Source organism: Crotalus tigris, unplaced genomic scaffold, assembly GCF_016545835.1.
Source record: "Crotalus tigris isolate CLP2741 ecotype Arizona unplaced genomic scaffold, ASM1654583v1 scf7180000017568.12009008, whole genome shotgun sequence".
Lineage (NCBI taxonomy): Eukaryota > Metazoa > Chordata > Lepidosauria > Squamata > Viperidae > Crotalus > Crotalus tigris.
In genome coordinates, this window is record NW_024096478.1 from 11,805,965 (window position 1) to 11,830,269 (window position 24,305).

General features: G+C 37.9%; 2 protein-coding genes across 14 annotated transcripts in view; one reads left to right on the top strand and one right to left on the bottom strand.

The window, feature by feature from the left end:
* NIF3L1 (NGG1 interacting factor 3 like 1) lies at positions 1-12,852 on the top strand. Of its 4 annotated transcripts, none has more exons than XM_039353911.1 (9): positions 1-167; positions 1,456-1,520; positions 4,850-5,292; positions 6,201-6,366; positions 7,956-8,082; positions 9,733-9,871; positions 10,595-10,678; positions 11,156-11,364; positions 12,793-12,852. In XM_039353911.1, exons 3-8 carry the CDS (start codon positions 4,857-4,859, stop codon positions 11,338-11,340), a joined length of 1,137 nt encoding a protein of 378 aa, XP_039209845.1. In that variant the 5' UTR covers positions 1-167; positions 1,456-1,520; positions 4,850-4,856; the 3' UTR covers positions 11,341-11,364; positions 12,793-12,852. The 4 variants fall into 4 exon arrangements, with proteins under 4 accessions (XP_039209845.1, XP_039209833.1, XP_039209824.1 ...); XM_039353899.1 differs by lacking the exon at positions 1,456-1,520 and adding an exon at positions 3,982-4,094; XM_039353890.1 differs by lacking the exon at positions 1,456-1,520 and having other exon boundaries at positions 12,798-12,815.
* The window catches only part of ORC2 (origin recognition complex subunit 2), a 24,331-nt gene continuing 11,488 nt past the window's right edge, over positions 11,463-24,305 (bottom strand). For all 10 annotated transcript variants that reach the window (XM_039353786.1, XM_039353776.1, XM_039353822.1 and 7 more), the window contains 7 exons: positions 22,550-22,682; positions 21,337-21,433; positions 20,554-20,700; positions 16,249-16,420; positions 15,128-15,189; positions 13,237-13,355; positions 11,463-12,726 (listed from right to left, as the gene is read on the bottom strand). In XM_039353786.1, coding sequence (XP_039209720.1) covers positions 12,643-12,726; positions 13,237-13,355; positions 15,128-15,189; positions 16,249-16,420; positions 20,554-20,700; positions 21,337-21,433; positions 22,550-22,682 — 814 coding nt within the window. In that variant the 3' untranslated portion in view covers positions 11,463-12,642. The remainder of the gene's footprint in view (positions 12,727-13,236; positions 13,356-15,127; positions 15,190-16,248; positions 16,421-20,553; positions 20,701-21,336; positions 21,434-22,549; positions 22,683-24,305) is intronic.

Genomic DNA, 24,305 nt, shown 5'->3' on the forward strand with positions numbered 1-24,305 from the left:
TGACGGGAAGGATGTTCTCGTGTAACTCTGTCTGCCCGCCTGCTTGCCTAAATGCGCGCGTGCAACACGGGAGTTGGAGGACGTGGTTCACACGTAGTGGTGTTTTTCCAGGAAGGGGAGAATGAAGCGATTCATTTCACGAATCTGAGGAAAGTTTGGCTGTTTGGGTAAGAAGGCAGCCGCAAATGCAGCTGGGGTGGAGGGCCGCGAGGCGGCGATCGTAAATTTATTGTGCCTTATTTGGAAATAAAAAAACCTCTTAAAACTAGGAAAGCTTACCTGGGAGGAATGCCCCATGGTTGGAGTCGTGCAATTCTCCCAGGAAATAAAACATACGGCAGGGTTTAATATAGTAAGGAATTGAGAATGTTTTTTCCCCCCCCCCCCTCTCTGCTTTTCTCCCCGTGGTTGGTTGCCCGGGCAAGAGGACAATTACTTTGTATTTTATGACGTTTCTTGTGTTTTATCTCAGGAATTCGTCCACACAAACCAACGTATATCGGCAATAATAGATGAATATTGAAAAGGGAGGGAAAGCAAGGCAGAAGGAATAATGGTTATATTTATTTTGCAAAAGTTTGCATTTGAGTTGATTCTCTGTTGGGCAAGATAACCATCTTTAAAGCAGATCTTGTCTCGAATAACTGCATGTTCATATTTCTATCATTCTGGTGGATTTGACTGCAGCTTTCCTGATCCGATATTTATATCTTAAATGAACAATAATTATTGTTTAGAAAGATCCAAATAAGTCTGGACTCTCCCTTTCAAAGCCTGTTTTATTAGTCATCGTTTAAAAAAGTTTGCTCTTCGGAAATCAATACTGCTCCATTGGGGTATGTAGGATTTTTCTTTCTGAATGTATGATAATACTGCAGTAATATGATTAAAAGCCCTGTTTTTTTCTTGGGCAAAGCAAAAATGAAATTTTGTGTTTATTTTGTTGAAGATGACACATCTGGATTCATTCACAACACTACGCCATCAGTTAGGATTTGCAAACACCAAGGTTCACATGATAAATTAACTCAAAGCCAAACAAATTGCATTATGGCTTTATCCAGCAGTTCTCCAGAGTTGTCAAAACTCACTCCAGTAATTGGTCCCTGCTTCAACTACACAAGCTCATCAAACTTTAAAAGTCTGGTGATAAGCATATGAACATTTAATTATCAAAAGTAGGAAAAGAGGTAGAAGGATTATATATGCCCATCTCGAGTTATATGAAGTAAAGGTGGGATATAAACCACTAATTCTACTAATAAAATATTTCTTGTCCAACCAGTGAAATCATGACTTGTGAGAAAGTTATGCAAATTCATTTATCACTAGCTGTACCCAGCCACGCGTTGCTGTGGCTCAAGAAAGAAAAGAGAAAGCGCACATTTGTAATATGTTTAATTTCACAATGCTTGTGGGTATACAATATTTTTTGTTGTTCCATTGTGTGTGCAGATATAGAGATTACGTCCAACAGATGGCACTGTTTTTCAAAAAAAGCATGTTTTTACCTGTCACAGGTATGATATCTATATAATATAGGTATATAAAAACACGCGTGTATTCAAATGCAACGTTGTGTCAAAATTTCAAAGCAGTTGGTGAAGAACTTTCGGAGATTTAAGATTTTGAACAAACGAACATTTACATTTTTATTTATATAGATCAGCGGTTCTCAACCTGTGGGTCGTGACCCCTTTGGGGATCGAATGACCCTTTCACAGGGGTCACCTAAGACCGGAAAACACATATTTCCGATGGTCTTAGGAACTGAGACACCACTCCTCTATCCATCTCCAGGTGGATAAAAACAACACAGAGAATGGTAAGGCTTAAAGCATCAAAGGAGCAACTCCCCGCCTCTCAGGTAGAGCTAGCAAAAGCCAACGACTCAGCCCGCCTTCTTCCAGCCTTTTCACCAATCAGAAGCCACGGCCCGGACATTGGCGTCCGTAACGTATCTTCCCGGGGAATCTGTGAAGCCGGCGGAGCTGCTCCAGATCGCGCTTGGGTGCAGTCGCTCGTGCCTCTGTGGAAGGGGGGAGACGGGCTGGCAGGGAGTTGAGGGGGGGTGAAGCAGGAGGAGGGAGGGAGGGAAGGAAGGGTTGTTAGCTGTGGAATCAGCACGCCAGAGGGCTTTGCCACGGGGTGGGTTCCTTTTGTATTTTGATTCCCTCCCTTTTGGAGGGAGGAATGGATATTTTATGATCTGGGGGAAAACAAATCTGGGGTTGGTCTCTGCCCTTGCGTGGGGGGGGGTTGCAAGCACCTTAATTGTGTCTCCCCACCCCCATCCGTGGGATTTTCCTCAGGGTTGCTAGGAGCTGCACTTAAACTCGGAATCGCCCGGCTGCAAGTGAAGAGAAGGGAGTTGGCGCGGGCGAGAAAGCTAGCAAGCCAGCCTGCCTGCCTGCCAGCCCAAATTGCAAGCTTCCCTTCGCCTTTTTCGTCGTGAATCGGGAGCAAGCCAACCTCGGGATTTTCCCTCCTCCCGCCTTTAAACGGCTTCCTTTTATTCTGCCTCCCGCTTGGTCGGGATCCAAAGGCGAGGCTCCGATTGGGGAAGTGTATACTCCACTGCCAAAAATTTTTGGGAAAAAGGAAATGCATTGAGAGAGGGACGTCAGAAAACATTTAGGTGAGAATCAAGTATGCTCAGTGGAAGGTGAAAATGTTGGAAGGAAGGAATGCAATAGCTGGAATCTGGGACAGCTGTAAAGTTGTATTCTTCTGTTTTGGGAAACTTCCATGAAAAAGTAGTCATGTAACCCTTCGCTTCATCCACAAGGGGTTCTGATTTTTTATTTATAACCCTTTTCCTTTCTTCCGTTCTCTTGCTGCTTTTCCTTCAATTGGTCATGTGATCAAAATGTGGATGCTTGGCAACTGGCCTGTATTTATGACGGTTGCAGTGTCCCAGGGTCATGTGATTATTTTTAGCAATCTTTTGATAAGCAAAGTCAATGAGGAAGCCAGATTCATTTAACAACTGCAGTGATTCATTTAACAACTGCAGCAAGAAAGGTTGTAAAATGGGTGCAACTCACTTAACAACTGCCTTGCTTAGCAATGGAAATGTTGGGCTCAGTCGTGGTCGTAAATTGAGGACTACCTGTAGTTGTGGAATTCCTTTTGTTGGATGCTTCTATCTTCTGGAGTCTACAGTCTGATCCTGCATATCAGATATTTACATTACGATTCATAACAGTAGCAAAATTACAGTTATGAAGTAGCAACGACAATACTTGTATGGTTGGGGGTCACCACAACATGAGGAACTGTATTAAAGGGTCGTGGCATTAGGAAGGTTGAGAACCACTGATATAGATAGATTTTAGGAAATTGCAGAGCACATGCTGCAACCTACTGGTAGTTACATGGAACTACTGTTATCTCCCCATTTTAAACATTTTAAAGGAAAACTAACTGGGAAACCAACCATTTTGTAAAAGCAAATTCTCAACATTTCTATTTAGTAAATGTCTCTAGGCCCTCTGTGGGTAATTGCTAGGTAATAAGTAAGTGGTTGCCTCCTGGTACTTTTTGGGGAAAGATGCTCACCTGCACAGAAAAAGTAAGGAAAAGGTGAGATGGGAATGGTAAAGAAACATCGTGAGATTCAAGAGAACAATCTCCTTGCTTGCCTACTTGTAAATTGGTGTCATTGATTATTTTCTTGGCAGCTACTTTTGGCCCACCTTCCTAGGGAGCTCACTCCTGTTTCTGCTGCCTGATAAGATTGAATAGATTGTATTATTTTTTCTTTTTCTTTATATGTTTTATTATTATTTTACTTTCTTATATTTCTTTTCTTCTTTCTTTCTCTTTATTCTTCTTTTTTTTTAAGTATCTTTTTCTTTTTTTCTTTAATATTTATCTCTTTTTTATATATATATATATATATTATTGTTAATTATTCTATTAGTAGTTTAAGTAATGTATTTAGACTTATCTATGGTTTATATATATATATTTTTTAAGAACTCAAGAAAATTTAAAAAAAAAAAGATTGAATAGTTTACAGTACCACTGAAGGCAGAAGAAGTCAGTGCACGAGATTGAGCCACTCTTAGTCATGTGAGGAAAATAGAAATGTGAGTGGGATTTTTTCATTCTTTTTTAACACCAGAAATCAAAGACATTATGCATTCTCCCTATTGTAGAAGTAAGATTTTCCAAGAATAAACTGTGCTTGAAAATTGTCTAGAATGTATATGTATATGCTGTAGCTGATACTGTCAGTTTTTTGGGGGGTATAGTTTCTTCTTGTCTGGTGTTGATCCCTGCTTACCTGTGTGTGGGCTGCTGTAGAAGACGTGTTCTACTCTTGTGTCCTTCAAAGGTTCAAGATGCTAATAGTTTCACAGCTGAAACTGGGATTGAGTCCGTCCATGTGTTGTTTGTCAAAAGCTCCTTAATTTCACAGCATGATAGACCAAGCCAAATCCAAACCTGCTAGGGATTTTCTGGAAGCTTGGCATTCAGATTAATAAAGAGATGAACCACATTTACATAGCATTCAAAAGTGATAATAAAAAACCTAAGAAGGAAAAAGAATACATCCGCTCCAGCAGCCTACATTCAGGTAAGCAGGGATCAACACTAGACAACAGGCAAAACAATACTCTAAGGAACCCTTAAGGAGAAAACTACCCCTCCCCCAAAAAAATTTGTGCTCTTATTAATATGTTCACTCTGCACTGATAATGTTACTGAATGAGTCTTTGCTCTCAAACAAGTTCAGAGAGCAAAAGAACTCCACAGTTCAGTCCTGAGCTACTGATATTCTCTTTTATTAGATTGCACTTTCTGTTCCTTTTGGTAATATTTTTGCTTTTGGGTTTTCTAGCATCTGAATGCCTCTGTCCTGTTTGAAGCTGATTGCACGACCTTTTTTGCAAGCACCACCCTTGATTGTTCAGCCTTTGCGCTTCATCATGGATCTGAAAGACCTTGTTACTTCTTTAAATGATTTTGCTTCACTTTCCCTGGCTGAAAGTTGGGATAATGTGGGGCTCTTGGTTGAACCAAGTCCTCCTCATATTGTCAATACCCTTTTTCTCACCAATGATTTAACTGAAGATGTGATGCAGGAAGCCCTAGAGAAGAAAGCAAATCTCATTCTTTCTTATCACCCTCCCATTTTCCACCCACTGAAACGTATAACGTGGAAAACATGGAAGGAGCGTCTGGTAATTCGAGCCTTGGAAAACAGAGTTGGCATTTATTCTCCTCACACAGCATATGATGCTATACCTAATGGAGTCAATGACTGGCTTGCTACAGGACTGGGTGAGGCATTTTTGTCAGTAATTACACTAGACGTAAAATAAGAATCTATGAGCACAAGCCAAACACAAAGCAGATAATAACGTTATATGTTTTAAAATGTTATGTTTGTACTCTTGCTAGCATTTTACATTATATAGTTTCTATTGAAATGTGTCAGCAGAAGGACTATGTTAGATAAATAAAATCTTTGTTGCTGTTTAGGAGGGAAAAAGGCAAGTAAACACAGAATGGATATTATTTTAAACAATGAAAAAATACAAGACTGAAGTATATATTCACATCCAACTATTATTTGTAGGGAGCTCCTCTCTCCCCATCTTGAAATACCATGCTATCAGCCCCACTAAAAAATTGACACCTTTTCAAAGGACTGGTGTGAAACAGCTCTTTTAATTCTACTACTTCAGATTCATTAAATAGGGCAATCCAAAGAGAGTACTTACATCTCAATATTCTGTGCACAAATAGTATGCATATATAAATGGCCAAAAGTCCAGAACCTATTATGTGAGTCTATGTGAATCATAAACATGGATGATCAGGAATTCTAAGCAAAAATGTAGCAGGTTGCTACGGGAATTATAGATACCTGTCACTCCTCTGCCATTTCCTTGCAAGCGTGATTTAAAAACAATTGTAGTTTAGTAATTTTTCAGCTCTGCAATAGTTTCAGCGTAATAGCTAATTGCTGTATTTATATTCAGCCCCCATTATAATCTTATGAAGAATTAAAATATTCATGTAGTACGATAATATTGGTACATTGCAATAAACCTCAACTTTCAGTAAGTTAACAACAATATACCGGGAACAATGTTATGGAAGGCACGTAATTTGATGGTTGGCAAGGTAAAACCTGGACAAGAGTATTGTGCAAATCATTTAATTTACTTTGCTTTTTTTTTCAGGCGCTTGTACTTCTGTTCCTCTGAAACCGGCTACAGCTTCCACTTACCCTGTAGGTGGGCCTTTCCGGGTTGAATTCAGTGTATCCTCTGCTGAAAGTCTGGAAATGGTTTTATCCCAAGTCCATCGGATGCCAGAGGTGTCACTCATTGCAACTCAACCTGCCAGGTATTGCTAGAGACCACCCTAGGTTATTTTCTTTCACTGATGAGTTTCAATGTGATAAAAGAGCAGGTTCTTTATCTGTGACCAGATAATATTTTTGAAAATGTATAGGAAGAAAATAATACATATTATTTAACTGTGCTAAAAGGCACTGTACTTTGAATCCTCCCACTTTGGATTGTACAAAAAATATATGTGATAATGGCTTAAACAGCTTGCAAAAATATTCTAACTTAATCCAGTGACTTTAGCCTATTTCAGAAATATTATCAAACTAATAAGTTTTGATTTCCATGTAATAGCAGATTTTTACTTTAAGAACATACTCAAAGAAACCATGTTTTTCCAAGTATTAGATGTACATTTGATGAGACGTGCTACTTTGTATTACATTTCAAGTCAAATAAATTCATTGAGAGCTAGGATTTCCCAGCATTTTTAAGACCACTGTGACTAATAGGGTGCATAATAAATTATAAGCATAAGCTTATTGCTGCATGCCATAAACAAAGAAGCAACCTCTTCCCATGCCAGACTGTTTATTTCTCTAGCCAAATATTGTCTAATCCAGGGGTAGGCAACCTCAGCTCTTTTATGACGCATGGACTTCAATTCCCAGAATTCCTGAGTCAGCATAGCTGACTCAGGAATTCTGGGAGTTGAAGTCCATGCGTCATAAAAGAGCCGAGGTTGCCTACCCCTGGTGTAATCTGGTAGGAGTGGCTCTTTACAATTAGCCAAAAATACCAAGCATTAAATTTGCAACCACAGTTATTGAAAGCACAATAATATGCTTTGGTCCTACGTTTCTGGGTGGTGGGTCACAGTTTTAATTAATTATATACTGTCTTTATTCTTTTTATAAATAAGTCAAGGCGGAAAACATACATAATGTTCCTTCCTCCTCCTATTTTCCCCACAACAACAGCCCTATGAAGTGGGTAGGGGTGAGAGAGAATGAGTGGCCCAAAGTACCACTAGAACGTGGAATCTCCTAAGTTGTAGCCTGCTTCTTTAAACAGTGTACCAAACTGGCTCTCACTGATAAAATGTCCAGTTCCCTATCTGTGATCTTGTTGCTAAAATGGAACAGGACACATAAGCAAAGGCTACATGCACCAAACACCTCAGAACCCAGGAAGGCGCTCCATAGTCTCTAAGGACCATGCTTGTGAATTAGGCCCACTCTCATACTCCTCACACATTCATCTTCAAAAACGTGGCCTTTACCTGGCAAAAGTGACCCACTCTTCCCCCTCCACGTAAGCTGAAGCCACAAATAGATGGAAATGAGAGCAGCGTTTATCTGCCTTAGTGTTCTATCCTTGTTCAAATCTATGAATGGCATTAACCAGCATTTTCATATAGCTGCCAGATGACTTGACAGGCGGCATTAAGTCCTGCTTAAAGTTACCTGCCAAAGGTTTTGAATGACTAAGGGTGGTGGGATGGGAATGGTTTGTGCATGATTACATGATTAAAGGCAGTACATTTTGTGATCCGTGTGAGAGAGCTGGAGGTAACACATATTATTCACCAACAGCATATTGTAAGGGTTTTTTTAATTAATATTTCTGTTCCAAATTTCCAAGAATTGAAGGAGAAGAACAAACACGTGTCAGCTTGAACTGTTCTCAGCTAGCTTTGTTGCAAGTGGTGGCCTTGCTTTCCCAGAAGAGCCTGCTGTATCAAACAACTGAAATCGTATCACTACAGAAGGTAAACCATAGATAAACAAATCAAAGTTTATTTTCATAGAGCGTCCAAAGCTGCAAAAAGAATAAACGAAGATGTAGCAATGTGACAGAGGAAGGTTGATTATGTCTTAGCAAGGAAGCGAAAGAAATTACTTCGCAAGGAGATGTTCTGTTTCTAGCAGAAATAAAAGATAACAGCTGCAGTTTCCTAGCAAGAGCTCTGGTGGCTCAGTAGTTAGAATGCAATACTGCAGGCTGCTTCTGCTGACTGCCAGCAGTTCAGCAGTTCGAGTCTCACTGGCTCAAGGTTGACTCAGCCTTCCATCCTTCTGAGGTCAGTAAAATGAGGACCCAGATTGTTGGGGGCAACATGTTGACTCTGTAAACCGCTTAAAGGGGGCTGTGAAGCACTGTGAAGTGGTATCTAAGTCTTTGAAGAAAGTACCAATAAGAAAAGACTGCTAAAGGTCTACGGCTGTATCAATTGTATATTGTATTTTGAAAAACAGGGATCAGCCACTCCTTATTTCTCCATCCTAGCCATTCATGATAGAATATAAGGTATAACCTCAAATGATCTCAACATCTAATAGAGCCGTCTTCAATTTTTGCATCCTCTTCCCATCTTTTCTTTAAGCGTATAACCAAACAAGTTACATGGCTCAAAAATATAATATTCCATTCTCCCCTCTTTATTTTACCATTTGTTTAAGCAGCATCTGGAGTGCTGATAAGCTTGCCCACTCTTTTCTGAGACTTTGGGTATTAAAGTACAAATAGTCTTTGACTTATGACCATAATTGAGCCCAAAATTTCGATTGCTAAGCAAGGCAGTTGTTAAATGAGTTTTGCTTCATTTTACAACCTTTTTGCCACAGTTAAGTGAATCACTACAGTTGTTAGGTGAACCATGTGGTCATTAAGCAAATCTGGCTTCCCCCATTGACTTTGCCAAGTGCCCAAATTTATATCCTGAGATTATGGGGATGATGCAACAGTTGTAAGTGTGAAAAAAACCAGTCATAAGTTACTTTTTTCAGTCCCATTGTAACTCTGAATAGTCACCAAACAAATGGTTATAAATCAAGGACTACTTGTATGTCGTATCTCAGATCTGGAAATAGGACAAGCATAATCATTTGAGTAATTTGTGGTGCATATGGGATAGTTGTGAATCACAAGTTCACCTTGATGTTCTCAAATTTAGTATCATGTACATGTTACAATCCATCCTAGACATGTTGAGTTTCCTTCAAAAGGGGCTTGATCCCAACTAAATTTGCAAAAGATTGACAGCTTTATGCAATAGTTTTTAGTGCAACTGATAGGTACATGTTAAGGATAAATTGAACATAAGTTGTGGTGCTTTACTACAGAGGTCCCCAACCCCCGGTCCGTGGACTGGTATCAGGCCGTGGCATGCCAGCAACCGGTCCGTACAAAGCCCCATCTACAGGATGCAGGCAGCACACAAAACCACGCCCCCTCTGGTCTGCGGAAAAACCTCTCTCCACATAGCCGGTCCCTGGTGCCCAAAAGGTTGGGGACCTCTGCTTTAGTATATCTTCTTGTATTTATGAAAACAGGTTTATTTAAATATGTCTTTGTTATTACAGCAAGAAACTGCCAGAGAACCTTCATTGTAATCATTTCATTTTTGTCTTCTTTTCAGCCTCTGCTTGCCGATACCGGAATGGGACGTTTATGTACATTGCATGAACCGGCCTCTGTTTCTCTCTTGATTGAACGATTGAAAAGTCACTTAAAACTGTCTCATATTCGTCTAGCTCTTGGAGCAGGGAAATCTTTGGGTATATATTTACTTTCTTTTTGTGTTGGCAGTGGACTTTTGCTACTTGCTACCTAAAACATTCATTATTCTTTATTTTGTGAGATGATGCTTATTAGGGCAAGAACAAGATGCATCTATTTCTAAGTGATTTGTTTGACTGATACACTCAGAGGAGCCACTTATAAAAACACAGTATTTCCCACTGACTGATTTAGGGTAAAATATTGCTGTGCTATGGAATTAAATAAAATTAGTCTGGTTCAGCCAGACCAGTCATTTAAATAATTTGTGGGGAGGCGGAGATTATTTGAAAGTTTAGCATATTTAAAATGTTTGGAAAAGACATCTTTAGTTAGACTAAAAACAGTAAGAGCTCCTTTTCATAGTGTGGGGGGGAAAGCAATCCACATCCATCATTATACTTCAAGGTCTCATTTGATCACATTGTATTGCAATTGTACTCTAAGATGCTAGCTTATGCTGCCTACTTTTGCCTAACAATAACTCAGAGAGCACTGCCCTGTCTCAATTAGAATTAACTGCTCTGACCATCAGTTCTCTTTTTAACTGAAGATGAATGAACCTGCTTGTTTGAGTCTGTAAGGAACACACAGGCTTGTGTACCAACCTGCAATCTTTAATCCATTACCCACCCACTCTGCATCATCTCAGGGAAAACAACAAACCCAAAAGTAACCACAAAACCTGCAGCACTAAACTACACTATTGATTCTTTTTGTAGAGTCCTCAGTGAAGGCAGTTGCTCTTTGTGCTGGTTCAGGAGCAAGTATTTTACAAGACACAGAAAGTGATCTCTATGTTACCGGTAAGAACCTTTTAAAAACAGGATTTTGAAACAGCTATTTTCTTATAGATCAGAAATACCAAACTCATGTGGTTGATATATTTTCCGTGTTAACATTGGAGAACTATTCACTAGCTAAGTTTGTCTAAATAAAATAGTAATATCCCCCTTTCTGCAATACCTTTTATCGACTATTTATATGAAATATAAAAAAAACCTGGTTTGCTGGAAGTAATCCAAATTTATAAACTTAGCTGCAGTACTCACTGTGCACACAGAGATCTGGATCTGGAAAAATCTTTAATTTTCTGAAAGCCTTTCAGGTATTTTGCTGCATATTCCTGTTTTTCAGATATTTTTGCATATTTAACTATGTAAGTCATTCATTTGAAGTGTTTTACCTACTTCATCAGATAGGCAGGTTCTCGGAATAGTTTTAAGGAAGACTTGTAAACAAATAAACCCCCATCCCAAAAGACCTTTCTTATTGCATTGTAGGAGAGATGTCCCACCACGAGGTACTAAATGCTGTTTCCAGAGGGATTTCCGTGATTTTGTGTGAGCACAGTAACACTGAACGAGGCTTTCTGTTAAAGCTGCAACAAATGCTAGCTGTGCATTTTATGAATAAGATCAATATCATCATTTCTGAAAGAGATAGAGACCCTCTTCAAGTTGCATAAAAGAAGCAAATGTTGAGAAGTAATGTAAGTGTATATCCTTCAGAGACTTTAACAAAAAATATTGGCAAAAATATACTTTGATTCCTAATGTTTTAACAATATCATGTCTGGAAATGAGTAAATGGTTGAAAAAGGCAAAATGACTTTATTGTAGCTGAGAAAATTACATTTGAATGCTCAAGATTTTTATTTTACATTTTGAGAGTATCAAATTGGAGGATAGCTTATGTACAGTTTCTAATTAGCAGCATTCTCTCACTGAATATTCTTTCTGTCTATACATTTTTAATCTGCCTCAGAGTCATTTTACTTTCCCCAATACAGTATCCTTGTCCTCTTTTCCTTCTCCGAGATCAATTTTGCTGGTCCCTTCTGAGGCAAATCAATATTTGTTACCCTAGTTTCTAACTGTACTTTCTGTATATTCATTTTTTATACCAGATTTGGATTCATTTGTCATCCACTAACAGCAATCAATATTTTCCTATATCATCCAAATCAATATAACACATAAACCTCTGAAGCCAAAGTTACCTTCAGGAGTGATATGGGAAAAGAGATGTTTTGGAAGAGTCTAGAAACAGTTTATTTTCAGTTAAAGCTCTCAGTATTTCAAAAATAGTTCTTCTCTAAGACAGTAATAGTTACATGGCATAACAGAGCCATATAAAAAGATACAATTTCATGTTTGTTTTTATTCAGACAGCTTTTAAACAATCATTAGGTAAGAAAAACAGGTTAACTGAGCATGTTTGCAGTAGTTTTTATTGATAAAAACAAATAACAGCTGTTGTCATACTTTTCAAATGGCTTATATGGGGGAATCTTTCGTTCCCAATTAAGGCTAAAAATTGAATAAACGATGATATCCACATCTCTGGTATCAATAGTTTATTTTGCTCAAGTCCAACCAGTTTCCTAACCCAATCCTTCCATCTCACATGACACACATTTGAAGATCAATAATGGTCTGCCTATAATGTATTAAATATACACCAATTAATAGCCGAAAAGCTAATGCCAATCACATGTATTATCAAGCACAAGTTCTCCAGTTCAATCCTTATTTCCAGAAGATTTGTGAACAGAAGGCACAGTAGTATCAGTGGATGACATTTTCTTGGTCTATAATGATATAGACTGGCAAAGGAGAAACCTGAGCAGCTAAAAATTGGCTTGGTTTATACAGTATCACATTCCATTATTACAGGTAGATTAGACTCCTGAGATCTGCAAAATGGCTAAACTGTAGGATAAAATCCCAACAGTTCTTAACAGAATTGCCCTTGAATTTATGAGCCTTCAAACATCATTATCTTTTTGCAAAAAGTCAGCCAATATTCCAGCATCCACAGGAATTAATAAATATTCCACTCCATCAGCACCCTGAAAATAAATTGAGAATTAGTTTAGAAATATAAAAATGGTAATATTTTTACTTATTCCCTCTAGTGCAGGGGTCTCCAACCCCCGGTCCATGGACCAGTACCGGTCTGCAGCATGCCAGCACGAACAAGCAAAGCCCCATCTGCGAGACGCAGACAGCACACAAAACCACGCACTCTCCAGTCCATGGAAAAACCTCTCTCCACAGAACTGGTTCCTGGTGCCCAAAACGTTGGGGACCTCTGCTTTAGTACATAGTTCAATATTTTGTCAGGAGTAAAATAAACTTATCCTTGTGTTTTATTTTTATAATTGAGTGAGAGCAATATTTGACTTCTTTCAATAGCCTAATTGCAAAAAATATGGCATTTTATCTTCATTAGGAATATCCAATGTGATATTCTCCTGGCTTTTATCAATGTAGCCATCATAATTCAACCTGGATTCTTTCTCAGACATGGTTAAATAAGATGTAAGTTCACAACTAACACAAAGATTCTCCTCACTTACCCTCTTGGTCCGAATTAGCTTGTGATCCCTGAATTCTATGAGCTGAGCTCTAAGAGTTAGGTCACTATTGACCAAGAAAGCCTCCCGACAGCGTTGATACAAATCTTGGAACGAAAGACCTAGTTAAAAGAGAAGGAAAAGAGGCTTAATACCAAGCATAAAAAATAAACTCTTGTTCAAATGGACAACTCTCATTTCAACACCAAAAAACATAATCTAATCTAATCATCTGTAGAATCCGCTTCCTACTGTTGAGGGTATTGTTTTCTAAAACTTTCAATGAGAAATGCACATATTAACATGAAATTAGTTTAAGACTACAGTAAAAAAATGCAGAAAAGAAAGCAAGCCAAGAGTGTTCAAGCTCAGAGTATACTTAGTATATATATCAACATACAGTTCTGATCGGGTCTAGGACAACTCACCACGAGACAACATTGTATTAATAGTTTCATTCAGTTACTTTTATTATTGGTGACCACGTTTTCGTTGAAAGTATGTAACTCCTATATTTCTGGACTGACTTTATTTTACTGTTATTGGCCACGGTTCTGTTGAAATTTAAGTTTTGTATTTGTTGAATTGTCCTTCGTGAGTTGTCCCATGGCGGGTTGGCTGTGGTGAGTTGTCCCGTTCTGTTCTGATCTGTCTGCATATACAGTGTCAATTTGCACATGCTCATGCTTTTTTATATTGTGATTTTACCCTCACATCAAACAAAGGTTTGTAGTCAGTAATTTACAAACAAGAATTGCAAAGCCCATTTTCTGTATATTCTGATTTGGATATAATGGAAATTATTGCTCAGTCAGAAGTATGAAAAATACTGTAAGCTACATCATAATTTAAGATTAAGCCTGCATTAATCCAGTGGCTGGCTGCCCAAATTATTCTAAGCTATATTGTAGTTTGTTCTTGGCTTAACTCAACATAGGAACATATTCATGCTTTAGAATTATCTATAAATTTGAACCTTATGAATGTTCAACAAAGTTTGGATTTTGCATGAGCTCAGCCATTATTTGATCTTCATTTTCATAGATGTGTAGATACTTGACAAAAAGGTTATAATAAAGTAATTTACTATTTTTACACAGAAAAACAGTGTGCACCAGAACCTATCAATGAGAAAAAGCATTGAATTTTCCCACATTTATATACTAATATATGATCAAAGACTTAGATGACCATAAAAACCAAGAGAGCGTGATTTGGCTATTTGATGAATTGAGGAAGTGGAACATAATGAAAGGAAGAAAACTATATTCCAACCACTTCCCAAACAGCGATTTAAGTGGGCTAATGAGAGCAAAATTTAAATGGGAACTTTGGATAGAGATAGCCATCTTCACCATTTAAATTGTGTTCCTTGTGAGGATGTGCTCAGAAAAACCTTACAACCTACAAATAATGAGATCCATTAGCCCAGGGGTCCCCAACCCCCGGTCCGTGGACCAATACTGGGTCACGACATGTCAGCAACCAGTCCGCACAAACAAAGTCCCATCTGCAAGATGCAGGCAGCACACAAAACCACACACCCTCCAGTCTGTGGAAAAACCTCTTTTCACGGAACCGGTCCCTGGGGCCCAAAAGGTTGGGGCCCTCTGCATTAGCCCAAGCCCAGAATTGGTTTTGACTACAAAGCCTCAGACTGCCCTTAAATATTTTCCACTATATTCCCTAGCCCCATGGCTCCCAACCCTTGCTCTAGCCTGCAGATCTCTTTAATTTAAAGCTATACATATTCCAGCCAGAAAAAAAAAAAACATTAAAAGTCTCAACCTGTTTATTAACAGGTAATGTTCAATGTCAAAATTCTCTACCAAACTCTTTTTTTGACAACAATACTCTATTTGAACACCAGAAACAAATTACAAATGCATGTTACCTAAATAGGAGGGATTGTCCTTATTCTCCAATTGGTACTCTACCAAGAGCCTAAAGATACCCCTGAAAAGAGAGACAACCAGGTTAATATAGTTAAATACAGCAAGAACAATTTATCCACATCCACTCCTTGTTTAGTGACTAACGTCAATTAGAATCCATTTGCAAATATGACAGTAATAAAAAATTCATTTTCCAACTAATGTGAGCTTTTACGACAAAATTGCGTACACCTGACAGAGAACAAAGTGAAAGTAACAATGGCAAAACTATATAAGAAAACTTTTATCTGAATGAGACAGCAACCAGTGATCTTCACAATGTCAAAGTTGTATGTTCACATAGTGACGATTTCACTTAACAACCTGGCCAGTGGAACAGAATTCGGTCAGTAAACTAGGAATGAGTGTATTTATCATCACTGAGGAAAACTGTTCTAAGAAAACTCCATATTCCTCATACAATTTATATATTCTTACTTTTATATTTTCTTTACTGGTTCCACTAAACGTTGGAGTAACTCTTGCTATTCCATGCATTAGCGTAGCTGCCATTTTTTTATCAGTTGGTTTTACTCTCCCCAAAGAAAAAACCCTTTTTATATTTATATATTTATATAAACTTAATATATATTTATTTTATATTTATCAAAATTTAACCATTTATTTGTGCGCATGTGCACATAAGATAGAAATGCTGTCTACTTTTAAATACCTCATTGGTTAAAGGAAGCAGAAAAATGCAATAAAGCAAAATCAAAGATTTGAGTTCTATCTCAGCTATGAGATAGCCGGCTACTAACTGACCCACACTCAGCAATTTGAAGGATGTGTGATGCCCTGAGTTCCTGTGAAGCAAAATACTAGAATATTTTTTTCATAATTAGAACACATTGCTTCACAGGAACTCAGGGCATCTCACATCCTTCAACTTGCTGAGGGGGACAGTTATTCAGCACATTTGAAAGGCTCCAAGTACCCTATCCTGCACAGGGAAAACACCAGGTTTTTTCCCATGCCCAATTGCAATGCATAAAAGAATTATATTTTTAGTATTAGTCTTATATGCTAGAGGTTTTTTTCTGGGTTTTTTTCCTCTCTCGTTTCGTGCAAACTTTCTTACCTTGCATTAGAAGTAAGACTGCAGAGAACATGTGTGAGGGAGCTCAATGCCAAAGACCCCGAATGCTGTACCAAGAGTGAGTTCTCATAGGCTGTTTCTTCTGCATAAGGGCTAAAGGTGGTCGTTTCATACCACAACCAATTATACATACTTTGTTTTGCTTGATCCCACACTATGAGTGCAGAAGACAAATATCAAAAAGAAAGAAAATATTAATGCCCTAAGAGTACATGTTCCATAAAACTTGGGGAACTCTAACTGTGGAAATGGCTTTCCGTAACAGCTTTTGTGACATGCCAACATAGAAATGCAGACAGAGAAAGTAATTCCAAACTGTTACCTGAACTAAACTCTTTTTATGACAGATTACTGTTTGAATAAGGCCTGATACTAATTAGACCTTATTTTTAATAAAGAGGTGTATTTAAGGGACTCATTTGGCTTTTGGATGGCAAACAGGGGGATGCATTCCAAACAAGAAGAAAAAGAACAAAATGTAATTTAATATGAATATAATTAAATTATTTAACACAATCTTATTCCATCACATTATTCTATCACAGTTTCAAAGCCTTCTGGAACTGTGACCAAAGCTTTCATAGAATTCATGAAAGCCTAGTCTCAAGTCATACATCTCTGATAAATATCAATTATAGCATCAGCTGAATAGTTATTTCCAGCCCTTATTTTTTATTAAAGAAATGATCCTAGATTTTCTTTATGAAGGGTCCTTCTAAATGTCTGTTAGAGGCATGAAGAGAGTGTTAACCTATCCTACGTCTAGGACAAGAACTCTGACTAGACCAAGTCTTGTAGGCTCCACCTATAGTGAGGGAAAAAAAATCATTTGATCCCCTGCTGATTTTGTACGTTTGCCCACTGACAAAGAAATGATCAGTCTATAATTTTAATGGTAGGTTTATTTTTAACAGTGAGAGACAGAATAACAACAAAAAAACCCAGAAAAATGCATTTCAAAAAAGTTATAAATTGATTTGCATTTTAACGAGTGAAATAAATATTTGACCCCTTCGCAAAACATGACTTAGTACTTGGTGGCAAAACCCTTGTTGGCAATCACAGAGGTCAGGCACTTCTTGTAGTTGGCCACCAGGTTTGCACACATCTCAGGAGGGATTTTGTCCCACTCCTCTTTGCAGATCCTCTCCAAATCATTAAGGTTTCGAGGCTAACATTTGGCAGCTCAAACCTTCAGCTCCCTCCACAGATTTTCTATGGGATTAGTCTGGGGACTGGTTAGGCCACTCCAGAACCTTAATGTGCTTCTTCTTGAGCCACTCCTTTGTTGCCTTGGCTGTGTGTTTTGAGTCACTGTCATGCTGGAATACCCACCCACAACCCATTTTCAATGCCCTGGCTGAGGGAAGGAGGTTCTCACCCAAGATTTGATGGTACATGGCCTGTCCATCATCCCTTTGATGTGGTGAAGTTGTCCTGTCCCCTTAGCAGAAAAACACCCCCAAGCATAATGTTTCCACCTCGATGTTTGCCGGTGGAGATGTTCTTGGGGATCATAGGTAGCATTCCTCCTCCTACAAACAGGATGAGTTGAGTTGATGCCAAATAGCTTGATTTTGGTTTCATCTGACCACAACACTTTCACCCAGTTCTCCTCTGAATCATTAAGATGTTCACTGACAAACTTCAGACGAGCCTGTACATGTGCTTTCTTAAGCAGGGGGACCTTGCAGGTACTGCAAGATTTCAATTCTTCACAGCATAGTGTGTTACCAATTGTTTTCTTTGTGACTAAGGTCCCAGCTGCTTTGAGATCATTGACAAGATCCTCCCGTGTAGTTCTGGGCTGATTCCTCACTGTTCTCATGATCATTGAAACTCCATGAGGTGAGATTTTGCATGGAGCCCCAGACCGAAGGAGATTGACAGTTATTTTGTATTTCTTCCATTTGAGAATAATCACACCAGCTGTTGTCACCTTCTCACCAAGCTGCTTGGCAATAATCTTGTATCCATTCCAGTCTTGTGTAGGTCTACAATCTTGTCCCTGACATCCTTGAACAGCTCTTTAGTCTTGGCCATGGTGGAGAGTTTGGAATCTCATTGACTGATTGCTTCTGTGGACAGGTGTCTTTTATACAGGTAACAAGCTGAGATTAGGAGCACTCCTTTTAAGAGACTGCTCCTAACCTCAGCTCGTTATCTGTATAAAAGAAACCTGGGAGCCAGAAATCTTGCTGATTGACAAGGGATCAAATACTTATTTCACTCATTAAAATGCAAATCAATTTAAAACTTTTTTGAAATGTGTTTTTCTGGATTTTTTTGTTATTCTGTCTCTCACTATTAAAATAAACCTACCATTAAAATTATAGACTGATCATTTCTTTGTCAGTGGGCAAACATACACAATCAGCAGGAGATCAAACACTTTTTTCCCTCACTGTATTAGTCCACTCAATTTCTCCCATGACACAGCCATAGAAAAAGCACAAAGCACAAAATTGGAGGAAAAATATCCAAGGATAACCATACAGAAGAATCTCAAAGGTGCTTTTTCAAAAGACAACTGGACTATGTTTTTTTTTTCCTTGAGGAAGACGTTCCTTATCCAAGAAGCTTCGTCAGTTCTGACTCAATTCTGAAGCTTTTTGGATGAGAAGCGAAACGTCTTCCTCAAGGAAAAAAAACCTAGTCCAGTTGCATTTTGAAAAAGCACCTTTGTGACAGCCATGACCTGGATGACTGAGAATCTCCATAGACATGCAGAAGATTTAACTGATGGAAAAATGGAAGACCAAACCACTGTCTTATGAATCTTAATTAAAGGAGCATGACTGAAAAAGAACTAACGTAGATGCCATCTGAATAAATATGGGAATAGCTTCGCATCCATTACATGATGCAAATTAGAAAGGAGCTAGCATTTCAATATTTACTATAAAGAAGGCTTGCATTTGATATACATCTGTTGCTGAAATTCTCTTGTAATGGCTCCATTAGATTTTCTACAATAAATTTACTATCAAGAGTTTTGAAAGTCTATACTTTCAGAGTCAGTCTGGTGCTTACAGAGAAAGGTTCTAAGGAGAGAAAAGATGAACAATCAAAAGGCTAGGTAATAGTGCTTCTCCAAAATCTACAGAGATCAAAATGAGAGCATTCTGGCTTTCTGATAGGTTTCAACAGAACTAATGGGAACCAGTCTGCCTTCTATGTTATGATGAAAATGTCTCTGTGTGAGTACATCTGGAATGATTGAAATGATTGGGGATCTCTATTCAGTAGCTGAAGAACCTTGAAAATCAATGTCTTCAAAGTAAATAGAAAGTCACTGGAATTACTATTGCCTTTTGCATCATAATTTTCCATAGCATCCAACAGGCTCAGAGAAATAAATACAGGATAAAGTGTATTGCAAGCTTGGCGATGGGACAGCTCCCTATATTCACTGCCTTGGCTCTCCCTGATAGTAACCTAACCTATCTTGGAAGCAGGACTGAAAATAGCAAGACACTGTTAGCAGGATCTGCTTCTATGCTCTTTGTGTATGTTGTGAATAAGATTTCTCACCTGCTTATGAAAGGATTGGATTTTGATGTCTGATAATTCATGTCTGAAGATGTTAAATAAGCATGTTTCATTTGGTGGAAAAATGTTTTTATAAAGCCACTTGCGCTGCCCTAAGCTTTAGCAAATTAATGTCATACCATCCATTTCTGACAGGAAATCCTGAACTGCAAACTCTTGACAATGTATTTGCCATCCTGCCAGGCAGCCATCATTTGCTGAAGCTCCCCACTATCCTAGATGAAGGCCTACAATGAACTGGCTGGCTGACAGAGTTTATGAGACTGAACTGGCCATCCATTCACTGTTGCCCTGTTGAGGTGGCAGGCTGAATTAGCCCATTCTATGGATGCTCCGCACACCAACTAGGTAGGGATAGATTAAAACTACTTAAATAAGTTCAAATATTTCTGCAAACTTACAGCAGACTTATAAGTTTAGTACTGTCATCTTGTAGGGAAGTAATGTCTTTAACACTTATTTGTAAAAAGACTTTATAAAAACACCCTTGCTAAAATAAACTGATCTGAAACTGCCGTTGAACTGTTCTTAGATTCTGCTTTACCTGTACAAAATAAATCATAGTCTCTTAAGAAATCTAAATATAAATAATCATAATTCCATCATTGGTAATATGCAGAATAAAAAACAGTCCTAGAATGAATTACGTTTGTACAATGAGACCTATTACTACTATCTGGTATTTATGATGAATTTACACACAACATACACAGTTTGAAAAACCCAGTAACCTACTGAGTGGTGCATTAATATGATCAATGGATGCTATGAGGTAGACATTGGAAAGCGAAGACAATTGTCCTAGGATTTGCTGACTTTTATCTCCTCTTAACATCTTACTGTCCAGGTTGTGGATGAGAAGATACAGTTCTGAGGAAACATCTGGCAAACAAGAAAAAAAAAAGAAAGCAATACCAATAGTCAAAGATCAAAAATAGAATATATAAATAATGGTTACAGGATTGGTGTCTGGAATGTTTGATGCTTAGGTGAAAAAAAAATGCCCCTTTTTGAAATAAAAGTTTTTCAGAACAGCTTACGGACATTTTAAAATTACAATGAAATTTAATTTACAATACATAATCCATACTAAATCTTGTTTAAATGAATAGCCTTCTTTAGTTAAACAATACTATGCATTTAATGTACTTGAACAATTGAGCTTCATGATGGCAAGTTGAAAAGGGGAAGGCCACTGATTGGGATGAAAAGCAGGGATGAACCAAGACAGAAACCCAACGATACTAGAAATCCTGTAAAGATCTTTGCTGCTTGATTTCTGCCATTGTAGGGGAGGAGGGGGACAAGGGGCTTGGGGATTCCAAACCTATTGCCAATCTGTCCTTCCAAAGCAGGAAGCTCAGCGTTATTGCAAAACCTACTGGATCAAGTCTCTCAAATTCTAACTTTTCTCTATTAAATGCAATTTAAATCACCTCGGATCATTAGTCACAATATATCAAGAATGTTTAAGGCAACAATACATAAACTTGTAGAATGACTGACCAGATAGTTTACCTTCTTTAAAACTTTTTAGGATGAAGTCCACCTGGTCCTGGGGGCTACGAAAGGTACCCATGTGATTCAATACCTCTTCTGTTATAGAATTCAAAATCTGGCACAGAACAATGGTAGGCCGTCATCTTCTTTTAATACTTTGTTTTTAAAAGATTCTTAGAAGAATTAAATACGAACTGAAAACAAACCTTTGGCCATTATATCTACTTGAATAAATTATAACATTCCTGTACTGAAAGTGAAATTATTGTAGAAACTCTCACAAAATGTAGAAATACTTTTCACATAAACATTTAATAATAAGCAAAAGACTTCATAAGCTGCAGCTTTTATGACAGCCCATTTGGAGTTCTGGGAAGAAGGTTCTAGCAAAACTACGCCCAAAAATGTTGTCAAGAAAAGTGCAGGGACTTGTAAATCATCAAGAGTCAGGGCTGACGCTATGGACAATAAGAACAAGTAGTTCCTATCCCAAAGGTACTTTTCCAAAAGGCAATTGGACTTTCTCGGCTTTTTCCTTGAAAATGCTTTGCTTCTCATCCAAGAAGCTCCTTCGATTCTGAAGGAACATTTCCAAGGAAAAAAACCAACAAAATCTTGTTTTTTGGAAAAGCACTTATGGGACAACTGTGACCTGGATGATTGAGAATCTCCACAGACAAGTAATTCCTGTGTTTCAAATTAATCCAATTTGCTCCTAAGAGCTCACTTTTCCTGTAAGTGGAATCTATAAATAAAAAGTTGCATTCAAAATAAGTCTACAACAGATTTTGGCTAGCTATATCACACAATATGCTAAACCATGGTTTAACTGTGGTTTACTAAACAAACCACAACTGACTGGATGACAAAGCACTCTAAATTACAAACAGCAAAATGTAATTTAGCACTTGTATTGTCAGAACCCAGCCATCATATTCTAGGATTAAGTGCAGAAAAGATAAGCAATTTGAGAAATGTAGTTAGTCTTCATTCAGCGATCAGTATTGGCTGCAGCAACTCAGTCGTTAAGTGAAACAGTTGCTGAATGAAACTGCAACAATGCTTACGATCTTATTTCAGCTTTCCTTTTCTTTACAGACCCGAGAAAGTCATAAATATGAGAACTGGCTGTACAGCTGACTACCTGTAATATCGTTCCATCTATACTACTGCATTTTGTAGTAAAGCTTTTGTTAACTGATCAAAGCTAGCCGTATATGTTTTTGCTTACTGATTTTATGGTGATGTTCGGGAAGAATCCATTTATCACAAGATGTACTGAATCCTGAAGAAGAGAAATACGAAATTTTTCCAACAGATCTCTTTTTGAACCTAGTCCATATAGCACAATATTGAACCCCAAGCTGTAAGAAATAAAGAAAAAAAGTCCTTGAATATGACAAAACAAAGTGCAATGCAATATGATGTACTGAAAATGCTTAGGCTGATCACAAGAACGTCTTGTTCTAAAAATGGGGTGTGTGTGTGCAAAATTTGTTGTTTTATTTCTGAGCACTACTCAACTGAAGATTTATTTTTTTAAAAAAAAGGTCCAGGATTTCAATTTATCAGTAGTATACCAGTTTTTTCTAATCAGACAAACTGTCAATTCTTTACCTATGAGCAAGTTTTCTGCTAATTGTCTATCCTGATTTTCTATCTTACGCATTTTCTTAATAGCAAAAGCTTGCCTTAAATAGGAGGGAAAAAAGATCAGTATTCTGAATATCTAATGTTTTCTACATTTAATCAAGTAAGTTGAGGTGAGTTTGCTCAGCATTGAATCTATTTCATTCTGTTTACTGTTTTGACTTTGGAAAAAGTCTCTCAGTGAATATTAAACTTCTTAGCATTACAGGTCATCGTCTACTTACCACCACAATTGAGCCCAAAATTTCCACTGCTAACCAAGACAGTTGTTTAAGTGAATTTTGCCCCATTTTACGACCTTTCTTGCCACAGTTGTTAAGTGAATTACTGCAATTGATAACATGATTGTTAAGTGAATCCGGCTTGCCCATTGACTTTGCTTGTCAGAAGTTCACAAAAGGTGACGATCACATGACGCTGGGACCCTGCAACTGTCATAAATAATATGCCAGTTGCCAAGTGTCTGAATTTTTGTCACGTAACCATGGGAATGCTGTTGTAACTTTGAACGGTCACTAAATGAATTTAGTTTTGAGTTGAGGACTACCTGTAGTTATTTTGTATAAGCTTCAGGGTTGAACTGTGAAGTCCTTGATGCTCTCTGAGTTTGGTTTGCTATTAGAAGTTTCGCCACCTAACTAGATAACATCATCAGTGTGAGCAAGTGTAGATTTTGCTCCCTGTTTATGAGCATTCGTACAGAAAGAATAGTCATTCCTTGGTAGAGGTTTGCCTACATGCACATTTCTCCCATATGTGAGCTTTCTAAAGCATTTGTTGCCCTATGAGGTTCCAATAGAAGAGAATATACGTAGCTCAGGGTTGAAATATCAGATCAGATTACAGATCAAACTCTTCAGCAAGCACACAAATGGGAGAAATTTGCATGTAGGCAAACCTCCATTAATGCCTATAAATAGAAAGCAAACCCTAAACTCATTGACACTGGTGTGGCTACCTTGTAGGATGATGAAACCTGCAAGCAAACAACCAACCTCAGAGAGCACCAAGGACTCCATGAAAGTTATTAAAAATAAAATTGCTCTGGAAGTTTATGAAGGCTCAGGATGACGCTACTAAATTAATGACAATGACTGATGATTTTGGAGGATTTTGCTTATATCTGCTTTCATCTGATTTGATGAATTTTAATTTTTACCATGGATATTTTAGTGTATTGTTACTATATATATATATTTGTTGTAAGCCACTGAGAGTCCAGTTGAAAGTGGTGTGCACAAATAGAAAAATAAATACCATTATCATAAGTCATGGCTGAAAGAAGTATTTATACTTTTTCAAATATCCATGAAATTGTGCAGGCAGTTCTAGGAAAT

Excerpts from the sequence above, each read along its gene's own strand:
- NIF3L1 (XM_039353911.1), top strand. The coding sequence starts at position 4,857 with ATGCCTCTGTCCTGTTTGAAGCTGATTGCACGACCTTTTTTGCAAGCA. Across the intron at positions 5,293-6,200 it reads CTGGCTTGCTACAGGACTGG|GCGCTTGTACTTCTGTTCCT; the intron begins GTGAGGCATTTT and ends TTTTTTTTTCAG. Across the intron at positions 6,367-7,955 it reads ATTGCAACTCAACCTGCCAG|AATTGAAGGAGAAGAACAAA; the intron begins GTATTGCTAGAG and ends CAAATTTCCAAG.